Raw genomic sequence first — 12319 nt, forward strand, 5'->3', positions numbered from 1 at the left:
AGCAATCACATCACTAATGAGTTTTCAAGCGAGGAGTCTCGACCTCGCTGCTCATGGCGTGGTGTCATTCCTAAAGGTGCAGTGGTGGGGGGGGGGGTGGGGGGGAAGACTTGGTATAGTGGGTGATAGCAGCAAGGCCAGCAATTATGCCGCCTCTAAGGGACAAGGGCGGGGCAGCACCTCTGTTAAAAACCTTGTCTGCCCTTTGTGTAGTCCCTTTCCCGGCAACAGAAGGCTCTTTTGTTTCTAGGACTAGCCAGACATTAACAGGTAAGGAGAGGCGGATGAGGGGAGGAGGGAGCATCCTGATCAGACTGGCATGGCACAGTAGTACAGTGTTAAGAAAAGTGTCTCACTGCTGCTTTGAGGCACAGGGGAGGTGTTTCTCCATCCCATGGGCCTCGAAGCACTTGATCAGGTTACAAGGTCATCTGTGGGGCTCCTTTCACACGGACATGGCCCAATATCCAGTGCTGAAGACCTGGCTGTTCGAGCAGTAGCGGCACCCCCCCCCCCCCCCCCCAGCGCCTTGAGACCCTACGGGTATGTAGCGCGCTTTATAAGTGTCACTGATTGATTGACTGATTGAGTGCTGCGAGGCCCAGAGCAGGTGGGCCTCGCTGCATTCCATTAGGACCTAGGCTGCAAGGTCCTGGTGTGGGGCCCCCTTTGCAGGGCGTTATATCCATTAGGTAGTGCTGGGAGGCCCAGGGCAGGGTTGCAAAGATTTATTTTCTATAGTCAAGTTTCTTTTATTTTGCCAGGTTCTTCTTTTCTTAATTTGCACTCATGCTTTCTTTTGTTTTTGCTTGTGGACACTGCTCTCAAAAGATGAGGATAATTTTATTGCAAAGCAACATTGTTTCTTTCTCATGTGTATTTTCAGAAATTATGCTTTGACACATAATTGTGCAGTACACCCCAATCCGCCCCACTCCAATCCACCCCACCCCACCTCACCCCACACCAATCCACTCCACTTAATACAATCCACACCAAACCAATTCACCCCACTCCACCACATTCCAATCCTCCCATCCCAATCTACCCCACTCCAATCCATAACAATATGCCCCACTCCAATTTACCCCCTCCAATCCAAAACAATCTGCCCCACTCCAATTTACCCCACTCCAATCCAAAACAATCTGCCCCACTCCAATTTACCCCACTCCAATTCAAAATATTTCGGCCACTCCAATTTACCCCACTCCAATCCAAAATATTTTGCCCCACTCCAATTTACTCCACTCCAATCCAAAACAAGCTGCCCCACTCAAATCCACAACAATCTGCCCCACTCCAATTTACCCCACTCCAATCAAAAACAATCTGCCCCACTCCTGTTTACCCCACTCCAATCCAAAACAATCTTCCCCACTCCAGTTTACCCCACTCCAATTCCAAAATATTTTGCCCCACTCCAATCCAAAATATTTTGCCCACTCCAATTTACCCCACTCCAATCCAAAATATTTTGCCCACCCCAATTTACCCCACTCCAATCCAAAATATTTTGCCCCACTCCAATTTAAGCCACTCCAATCCAAAATATTTTGCCCCACTCCAATTTACCTCACTCCAATCCAAAACAATCCGCCCCACTCCATTCTGCCCATCTCCAATCCACAACAATCTGCCCCACTCCAATCCACAATAATCTGCCCCACTCCAATCCTCAACAATCTTCCCCACTCCAATCCACAACAATCTGCCCCACTCCAATTCAAAACAATCTGCCCCACTCCAATCCAAAACAATCTGCCTCTCTCCAATCCAAAACAATCTGCCCAACTCCAATCCAAAAAATCTGCCCCACTCCAATCCACAACAACCTGCCCCACTCCAATCCAATTTGCCCCACTCCAATCCAATCTGCCCCACTCCAATCCAATCTGCCCCACTCAAATCCACTACAATCCGCCCACTGCAATCCACCCCACCTCACAACATTCCACCCCACTCCACTCCACTCCAGTCCACCCCACTCCTGAGCACCACACTCCTGTTCACCCCACTCCATTCCACCCCACCCCACCCCATTTTAATCCATCCCACTCCAATCCACCCCACTCCAATCTGCCCCACTACAATCCGCCCCACTACAATCTGACCCACCTCACAACATTCCACCCCACTCCACTCCAGTCCTGTGCACCACACTCCTGTTCACCCCACTCCACTGCACCCCCGACCCAACCCCATTCAGTCCACCCAATTACAGTCCAATCCACCCCAATCTGCTCCAATCCACCACCCCGCCCCAGTTAAATCCACTCCACTAAATCTAATCCCTCCAGCCCACCACGTTCTAATTCACCCCAATCCAGTCCAATCCACCCCACTACACCAGTCCAATCCACCTCCTCCAGTCCAATCCAATCCACTCCATCTAGTCCACTCTAATTCACCCCACTCCAAACCACCCTACTCTAGTCCAATTCACCCAATCCAATTCACCCTACCTCAAACCAATCTAATACACCCTACTCCAATCCGCCTCACCCCATTTCAATCCACCCCTCTACAATCCAATCCAGTCCATCCACTCCAATCAACCTCACTCCACTCAATCAAATTCACTCTACAGTCCAATCCACCCCTAACTTCTCCAATCCAATCTACCCACTGTCTCAATCCACTCCAACCCACTTCACCCGATTACAACCCAACCCACTCCACTCTACGGCACTCCACTCTATCGTACTACACTATATGACACTGCACCCCCACTGAACCACTGAACTCTACCCCCTCTACTCAACTGTATGACACTGTGCTCCCCCTACTCCACTCTGCAACACTCCACTCCATCAAAACCAGTCTATGACACTCTACTCCCACCACTCCACTCAAGGGCACTCTGTGCCACTAACTTTTAACCATGTGGAACAGCAGCCACGCTAGTGTACAACATGCCAAATACACATTGCAAATGCCAATTGCTCTTATTGGCAAGACCTATTGGCTTTGCCAATGCTTGTTAAAGGTTATGTTATTCTGAGCCCTTGCCTAGAATACCATGAAAAGATGCACACAACACATTGGGTAGTAACACAGTAGTGAAAAACACAATACCTATGTGATGGTGTGATAAAGGTATTTTTCAGCTGTCATTTGAATTGCCGCTCCCATATAAAAATGTTTAATTCCACTTTTTCTAAGGAGTTGCTATTATACTATATAATGACGCTCACATATTGGATCCTGGAAGGATGATTGTGCATTACATAGATTCAAACTACTGATCTGCAGTTATACAGCCGTTATCAGTTATACAGATGGGTGCAACTCACAAAACTATTCTGCTATCATCTGTGAAGATACAGAGGTCTTTGCTTGCCTCCTCTCCAGGCTTTGTTGGTCAACAGATTTACTATCCAATCCAGTTACTTAATTATTAACGACCACACACAAGTATCCAGGACTTGCACTTATTTAGCCTTGTTTGTTGCATGTACTGAGCACAAACACACTTTATGGAGCGGGGAGAGGGAATGAAATAAAAAAAACACACAATTACCTGTCTGTCGCTCGCCATCACCGCTGCCTCCTCTCGGTCCTCTTCCCCGCTTCCAGGGCAGGAAGCAGGATGCATCTCGCTCCAAGCCTCCTCATAGTGGTCTGAGCACCATGGATCGGCACTCAACTAGAGAATGGGAGGCTGGGCATGTTCTCCATGCAGGCTGTAATGCAACCTCCAAGGAGAGCATGCAAAGTGCACATTAATGTTTGGCCAGCCCCAATGGCCGGCCAAACGTTCATGTGCACTTTAGGGAGTACAAACCACTCCTCCACTCCCCTGCTCTGTCAGCAGAGCAGCCACGCCCCGTCCCTCCTGCAAAGCTGCCGCAACAAGCAAACAATAAAATAATAACTTAGCTATTATAATTTTATTTTTCCTTAAGTGACACTGCTTAAAAGCAGTGGGGCAAACCTCCTCCGCCACTGGATGTCGGTTTTCTATGTCACTTCATGTGATGTCACATGAAAATTAGAGGGGCCTCGCATCTTCCATTTCGCCCAGGGCCCCACAATTCCTAGGACCGGCCCTGAGTACTGGGATGAGTGTCTCCTCCTGTCAAATAAAGAATGATACAACGCATGGGAACAAAATGGCGCGCATAATGTACACAGTGCGTGGTGCGAATGCAATACCGTAAAGGGGGTCGAGCCGCTTTCCTCTCCTTGGCGGCTTTCTGCTTCTTCCATCGCTCAGTCAGCCAGGCTGGCGGCACGTGTTTCTTTGGCACAGAGATCCGAGGAGCGATGCGTGGTAGGAACAGCTGGGAGAGCGCGTTGGTGAGCCTCCAGCCCACATGCTGGGAGCAACACGAAGTCGATGAAGGCTTATCACTTGGACTAATGAATGGATTTGCTGGGCCATTTATTTCAGCCTATTAGAAAAACAGAAGGAAACGCTCAGGTATGGTGCACTTAAATGCTGAAACAGGATGAACAGAAAGGCAATCAACGGCGCACCTCTGAGACGACTGTACCATTTATTACATAGTTTCGTACTGCTATGTAGTTGGGTGTGTTTCTGTTCGGAATAGAGAGCATGAATAGATGCAAACGATACAAAACGAACACACGTTTTGGAGTCACACGTTGGAAAAAGGCTGCTAAATCAATTGACGTTTTGAAAAACATTACTTTTCTAAAATGTGTTTTCTTTTTTTCCTTAAAAGTTTCATTTTAGCCCAGTGTTCAATATTCACAATTAATAGCAAATCTTTTTTTAAGAAGTGCCAAGTTTACTTCAAAATTACGACCAGAAATATAGGATTGCTTCTTGTAAGATGGGAAGAGGCAAACAGATATACAAATTCTATGATGAAAGGATGTGGCATGGTGTACATTTTGATGAAGCATTTGACTCACAAGAGACACATGGCACAGCTTCTCCCACAGCCCTTCTACCTTCCCCGAGCTTTTACGTATAAGCTAGTTGGCACACAGTGGGAAGAAAGATTTCTGGGCTCGGCTTTAGAAGCACGACTCTCCCACCATAAAGTAGCTATTATATTTCAAGTCAAGTCAAATACTGCTTTATTCGATTTTGATTATACAAACCATGAAAGCACAATAAAAAAACAGATCATATTATGAAAGGATTTTTTCCATAAAAACGTTGTCTTACTCCATATAAATACAATAAAAGTAGAAAAAATACATTAAAAGAATTTACAGTAACTTGAAGGATTATTAAAAATCAATTCATTGTGGTCCTGTATCTAATTATAGCTTTCAAGAACGACGACAGAAGGAACATAGTCAGTTCATCCTCCAGCATTTGTAATCTCAACAGTGCTGTTCTACATTGTCTAAATCCCCATTTTTTCAACATAGGAATTAGAAATATTCTCCTGGGCAGGGTATAAAATTAACAAAAAAGTATGCAATGTAACATTGATTGAGCAGAAGTATCGTCACATGGACATAATATCACATTTTGAGACCAGAAGTTTACTTCAGGGAATGTAACCAGTCTAAAAAGGTCCCCCACGAAAACGTGTAAGTAGCATGTGAGAATAACAACTTTGCATCTGAATCAAGTATGGCTGAATCCCCTGACCTTGGAGCATCAGGTGTTTCTCCATGACTGTGGTCTTACATTTCTCTGTCATCCAGCGTTTGTTTTCTAAGAAAAGTACACACATTTCTTTCAGCTTCTTCCTTGAAACAGTCTCTAAGCAACTTGGGGAGTCAAAGTATTCTGGGTATCCAATGTCATAAAATGATTTCTTTACATACGTGATCCAGGAGATTGTTGACACACCCTGGAGATTAAGACAGTCCTTGATTATATCTCTATTTAGACCTGTCTCCTCAGTAGACCATACCTTATGCCATAGAAGAAGAGGGTTAACTTTGATTAGATCTGATATATAATGCAAGCCCAGTTCCTTATGACATACATAAGTAGAAGTGGAGCCTGGGGCGGGTAGTAGATAACGGAGAAAAGCATTCTCACAAAGTTGAATATTGTGCGTTTCTGCTATTCCCCAAATCCCTGACCCGTATATCGCTGTGGAAACACATTTAGATTTATATATGTCCACAAGCACTGGCACAGGTCTTCCACCCACCTTATTAGCAAAATTTCGGACGGCCCCTATAGCTAGCGAGAAAACCAGTTTTCTTGCCTGAGCCGCCGCAGACCAGGTGCCTCTTTTCTCAAAATTAATTCCCAGATATGAAAATTTATCAGTAGTGTCTATTTTTGTATTTGAGAGAAAGATTTTGCATGTAGAAATGTTAGTAGTAGTACAGCACATAGTGAACGTTTTGCTTATATTTATTTTTAGACCTCTATCACTCATATAATTAGAAAAATTAGTACGCGATCTTTGGAGGCCAACTTGGGTCCGAGCCATAATTACTGCATCATCTGCATATAATAGAATCTGGACTGGGGTATTCCTGATTTGAGGGTAGTCCTGCTTGTCCTGTGTAAGATGGGAAGCTACACTATTTATATATAAATTAAACAGGAATGGTGCGAGTATGCATCCTTGTCTGACTTCTTTGTTTATGCCGAACTTGGATGTACACTCGCCCTGATTCCCAAAACGTGCCCAGGCCCCCGATATAACTCCTTAATAAATGTCAGCAGATTTGGTTCCACGCCCATTTGCAGCAGTATTGTCCAAAGTTTATCGTGGTTTAAGCAATCAAATGCCGAGCTTAGATCGACAAATGTTAAAAATAATTTTTCCTTTTTTGCTGCTACGTACTTGGCTATAATCAGCGCTAAGTTCAAGCCTTGTTCTGTTGTACCCAATCCTGCCCTGAACCCATATTGGAACTGTGAGAGTATGCCCTTTTCTTCCACCCAGAGCTGTAATTTATTTAATATGACCCTCCCAGCAACTTTCATGAGTGAGTCCAATAAAGATATTGTACGGTAGCATTTTGGTTCATTGCGGTCGCCTTTTTTAAAAATGGGGATCACTATGGCCTCTTGCCAGGTGGAATAGAACCTATATTTGTTACAGCTATTCAGGAAATTGTTAGAAGTGGGGCCCATAGATCGGTATTGAATTTATATATATCCACTGGCACCCCATTTGGTCCTGGGGTTTCCCTGCAGCACTATCATCTATAGCAGCTAAGACTTCTGCCAGTGAGAATTCGATGTTCATTGGAAAAGATGCCTGGGGCACAGTCTCGTCTCCTCCAATTGTATCCAATCTCACGTTCTCAGTTGGGTCACCTGCCTGGTAAAGATCTTTAAAATAATTGACCCATCTATCTTCCGAGATTGCCACTTCTATTGTGTCAGTTACTCTGTCTACAAAAAATGGGGCGTTTACACCTTCCAAAAACCAGTGTTATCCTTAGTTAGGCAGGCTTGATGCAACGCCTGCCAGGCTTTCTGTTCAGCTGACTCTTACGGTTTTTAACTGCTCGTTGATAGGCAGTTCTAGCAAGTCTTACTTCAACCATACTTCTAGGCTCACTTTTTAACACCATCAGTAGGTGGGCATGGGCCTTGCTACAGTCCCTGTCAAACCATCCCTGCGTCTTGATGTTACCTTGTTTCTGGGTCCCTATGAGGAGTTTACGTATTTCCTCAGAGATTCTAAGGAAAGCCTCAGTAACTAGGGCATATTCACCAGTCACAGTTAGACATGTTTCAAATTCCTTATATTTATTTTTGACAAGGGTTTCAAAAAAGGCCGTAAGCTCTACTTTATTCCACTTTATAGCATATCCATTCCTCTTTGCGAGGCTTAATTTATGACTATATAGGTTTTCTATAGTATTAGTTGTTTTTTTTCTCCCAGCAAGAGAAAATGATAGGCTATTTGGAAGGTGGTCACTCATTGCTATGTTACATGTTTTATAAGTAAGGACATAACAGGAATATCAATTAGATATAAGAGCAAAATCAATTACTGAGTTGCATCCCATCCCAATGAATGTTGGCTTAAAAGGAACCGGTGGAGAGCATAATTCATGTGCAAAGCCCAAATCAAATTGGAAGATCAAATCATTAAGGTGATTCCCCAAGATTGTGTGGGAGAAGTGTACTCGGGTTTCATCTCTATCTGTACCCAAACCACAAATGCCCAAGTGGGTATGTGGGTATAGAAAACAGTTAAAGTCACCCACCCATATGACACATATGTCCCCAGGCTGTTATTCTTCAATGTTCCTAAGTGTTTGGCATAAGTCTTCTAATACCTTACTTATTTCCGTTTTAGGAATGTTGTTATAAAAGTTTATCAAAACTGTTTTCTGGTTACCCACGTCACTTATTTGCAGAATCTGATAGTATTCAGATCCAATTTTGAGTTTCACTACCACGTCATTCAAAAGATTTGATACATAGCTACATAAACCCCCTTTGTTCCTTCCCCTTGTCGACCGACTAGCAGGAGAATGGAAAGTACGGTAACCATTAACATGTATGCCCTCCATTGCCCAGCATTCCTGCAGGCAGATAATAGAAAAATCCTGCATAAAGAATGAGAGAGCACAAGTCTGAAAAATGTATAAGTGCACCATATTTACAAGCACGTAGTTAGTTTAAACATGCTTTGCACACGAGTGTTTTATATCTAGAAGTGAAATACACGGAGTGTCTTATATTCAGTAGTGAAATGTATAGAATGTTTAAGTAGAGTAACAATAATCATAACTGTGTGAGATTAATGTAGAAGTGTTGGAATGAATATGAAAACCTCACGTTCTCATGTTAAAGGAATCATGTAAGAGTTAAGTGGAACTCTACAAAACCAGTATATTGTGTAGGCCTCATGGCAATTCACAGAAAATCTAAACGTGCTGCTAAAATAATGTGAGGTGGGGTTAACGTGGTTCTTCCAAAATGTATTATCGAATTTAGTTTGAAATATATGCTTTATAGATGTGTGCTTTAAGAACGTATGTTAGTTAAGAATGCTGTTTAAATCAAGTTAAAGGTTTCCAGAATGCAGGGACCCGCTTCATGTAAATCAAGTAGGGCCCGAACTGATAGGGATGTTCTTTTTGATTTGTAATGTGCTCGTTAGAGGAGAAGTCGAGAGGTGCCAAGTACAGAGCTTTCCATAATGCTTTATGACCTATAGATATGGTGTAGTTTGGAATTTGAGGCCCACTGTGGGACGGCCTGTATGTATGCAGGTGCAAGGGGTCCTAATCAGTCGAAATGAATGGAGATTTGTTCAGTGGCGCTTGGCGCAGGCCTGTAGGAGTGTTCAGGAATTTCAGGGGGTATCGGCGCACTGGAGAAGAAGCCTGGGAGCCAAGGTCAACTTTAACGAGGGTCTTGAAGAGTACCATCATGGAGTTTACCGCGCAAAGATGTACCACGTGAGGGGCGTCCCAAGGGGCGTTCCTATCGGAAATGTGATTTGGTATTAGGGAAAGCGACCCGGGAGGAGAGTAGAGCAGATGATTTTGGGAGCCTAAGGAAGCGGATGGGTAGGCAGATAGGCTGATCAGGAGAGACCCATTATCAGAGAAGAAACAAAGAGAAGTGCGTGATCTTCTTAGGAAGTCACCACGGCTGACACCTTTTGGGGTAAAGATCTTGTTAAGTAGGGATGTCACTTAGTGTAGTGTAGGGACAGACTAATCTGAATTTTCTTTTCTGTAATGACTTTGAGGTTGCAACTTGTATCCATTTTGGCAACGCTCATGATATTCGAACTTGTACTCATTATTCTGTTTTGTAGACTTAGACTATTCAAAGAATTCATGTTCATAGTGATACCAGTTTATCTTTTGAATCTCATCTTAAGAAGTTTGTATCTTCAGTTATCTTTGACTTTATATTAAATCTTTGAAACTTAATCTTGGTCTGTGGTCATTTGGAGTGGTGTAAGTTCTTAATTGATTGACCTATTGTTAGATTACCTTTTACTCAATGACAGGTACCAACGATCCAGTCGACTTGGTTTGGGATCTGGTAAGGTAACTAGTAACCAGTAATCCCGCGTTAACAGTTGGTAGCAGTTAGGATGGTTATCTTCTTGAGGAAGGTAATCTAGAGAGGTTAGTTTACCCCAAGGCCCCTAGACATCGAGAGACGAACAGCGGAAGAATCGTGCGCCGAAGGTGCAGACGGTGCGAGAAAAGCAGCAGTATCGGAGGAGAGTGAGTATAACAAGGGTCATGCGTGAACAGATTGCGGTGTTTTGTGTTGTATTTGTATTGTAATGTCTTGCGGAGTTGAATGCCTGTAGTGTAAATGAGAGAAGGTTGTGAGCGCGCGCAACCTGGTGAACCGGTTACCTGGTAAACGGGTGAACTGGCAAATCTTATGTTCAGGCCAGAGCTTAAGTGGTTTTGGGTGTATCGAACATCCAGAGTAGTTGTCGACTATAGTACGGAGGTCACGAGGTACCATTGACTGCCGTGGGACCGAGATAGGGGGAGTGTAAGAGTGAGCCTATGAGTAACGGATGCTGGTCGAAAGTTACTGTGTGTGAGCAACCTATCAGAGAAGGCGATTGTCTGGACGTAAACGGAAAGACATTTCGTCAAGTTAAGGTGACAACTACAGAAAGACTGTGGGCGTACAGTCAAGAAAGGTGATCGCTTGGACGGAAGTAATCATTTTTCAGAGTATGAATGGGACGCATGCATGACCGAGGAGACGAGCGGAGAAAGGAGGGGAACTGCTGCAAAGGGGGACGAGTGACGTCAGAAAAGAGCCGCGCTGAGATAGGGTGGGGAGTGAAGAGCCGCGATGCGATAGGACGGTTGGTGTGACGTCGGCAAAGAGCCGCGACGAGATTGGGCGGCTGGTGCGACGTCAGTGAAAAGTCGCGATCGGATAGGCCAGTTAGCGGAAACGGCACGGCCATTGGTAGATTGTCATTAGGAAGTAAACAAACGCAGAGAAAAGAGAAATCATGAAGTGTTTTAAGTGTTTGAAAGGGATTTTTAAAAGAAAAAGAAGTGAACATTATTACGGGGAAGAGGCACCGCCGGAGGGTACACCAGCTCATTATATGGCAACGAATGTGGGGCTGCATACGATATTATGGATTGGGGCTTGGAATAAGCTTACTGAAGGAAATGAGGAAATGCAGTTCCCAAAGTACGGAACGTTTAAGCTAGAGGTGTTACATCGGCTAAAAGCAACCATGTCCTCATTGAAACCTTCACCTAGACCAACACAGTTTGAGGCCCTTAATGCATGGATTAGGGCGGCACACAATAGAAATTTGGACAGGCGTCAACAAAGATTGACGCGATCGGTAAGAGCAGTGCGAGATTCCAAATGGGACGAGGAGGCAAAGAGATGGAGGGTACAGGCTATTGAAGTAGAGAAGTTGTATCCAATGAGGGAGGTGGTAGGTGGGAGGAACCTCATGGAAGAGGATGAGGAGAGCGAGTCGGAGGACAATGTGATAAATAGATTATTGATGGACAGACCACCTCCGAGAGTTGAGGAAATTGAAGATAGAGGGCTCGCAAGGGAAGATGGGAATGCCATAGAGGGGTATACACCACTCCCTATATCGGAATGGACACCTATCAAAGGTGGGGAGACACCTCAACCTAGTACAGTACAGAATGTAGTGGGAAGGTTTGTGGTGCAGAAAACGCCAGCCACCGAAAGGGTTGAGTCCTTTGGATTGCCAGACGCTCTTCAAGTGCCTGTTACCATAGGTCCTATAGTATCGATCTATAACCCAGAGAGAGATAGAGAGGAAGAACAGAGGCAATTGGATAGAGAAAGGATCGAGATGGAAAGGAGGAATAACGTGACAAATGCATGGAAGCAATTGCCAGGTTCGGTAACGTGGAACACCCCATTAGATACATCTGTAGGTCCCAACACAGGACAGGGAGGTCAGAGAGGACCGATGGACCTAAGGGGACCGCGGCCAAAGTCCTATACAGAATTAAGAGCTGATTTGAGGGAATGGGATAGGTCCGCAGTAACCCCGAGTAACAGGTCAAGAACAGAACCAGAATGGGAAAGCAGAGGTAACGGGACTGTATCTCATTGTGGGGCCAGCGAAAGTAGTCAGGGGCGGGAAGGCCAAAGTCAGGAGAATAGAGGAGTTACACGTCCTATGGATGAGAGGGAACAGCAGGAGCAAAATAGTAGGAGTGTAGAGTGTGAGGAGATGTCCCGTCTCTGGGAGAAAGGTGGAGACCAAATGGTACATGCTTTTCAGAATAGGTTTAGGTGCCTTCATCATGTACTCGGAGAAGACGTTCAACATTGGAGAAAGGAGAACAGTGATAGGTCCCGCCATGCCTCGAATAATCAGGAATCACAGGGAAGTAGTGAGGAGAGAGGGAGTAACGGAATATCTTACCATGCATCCCGTGAAACTAGCCAGGA

At 44.7% G+C, this 12319-nt stretch overlaps 1 protein-coding gene across 1 annotated transcript in view; it reads right to left on the reverse strand.

Moving 5' to 3' along the window:
• The window catches only part of TMEM232 (transmembrane protein 232), a 762630-nt gene that overhangs the window by 369536 nt on the left and 380775 nt on the right, over positions 1-12319 (reverse strand). Inside the window, exon 12 of the mRNA XM_078677355.1 lies at positions 4159-4397. Coding sequence (XP_078533481.1) covers positions 4159-4397 — 239 coding nt within the window. The remainder of the gene's footprint in view (positions 1-4158; positions 4398-12319) is intronic.

The sequence above is a fragment of the Lissotriton helveticus genome, chromosome 2_1 (genome assembly GCF_964261635.1).
Source record: "Lissotriton helveticus chromosome 2_1, aLisHel1.1, whole genome shotgun sequence".
Classification (NCBI taxonomy): domain Eukaryota; kingdom Metazoa; phylum Chordata; class Amphibia; order Caudata; family Salamandridae; genus Lissotriton; species Lissotriton helveticus.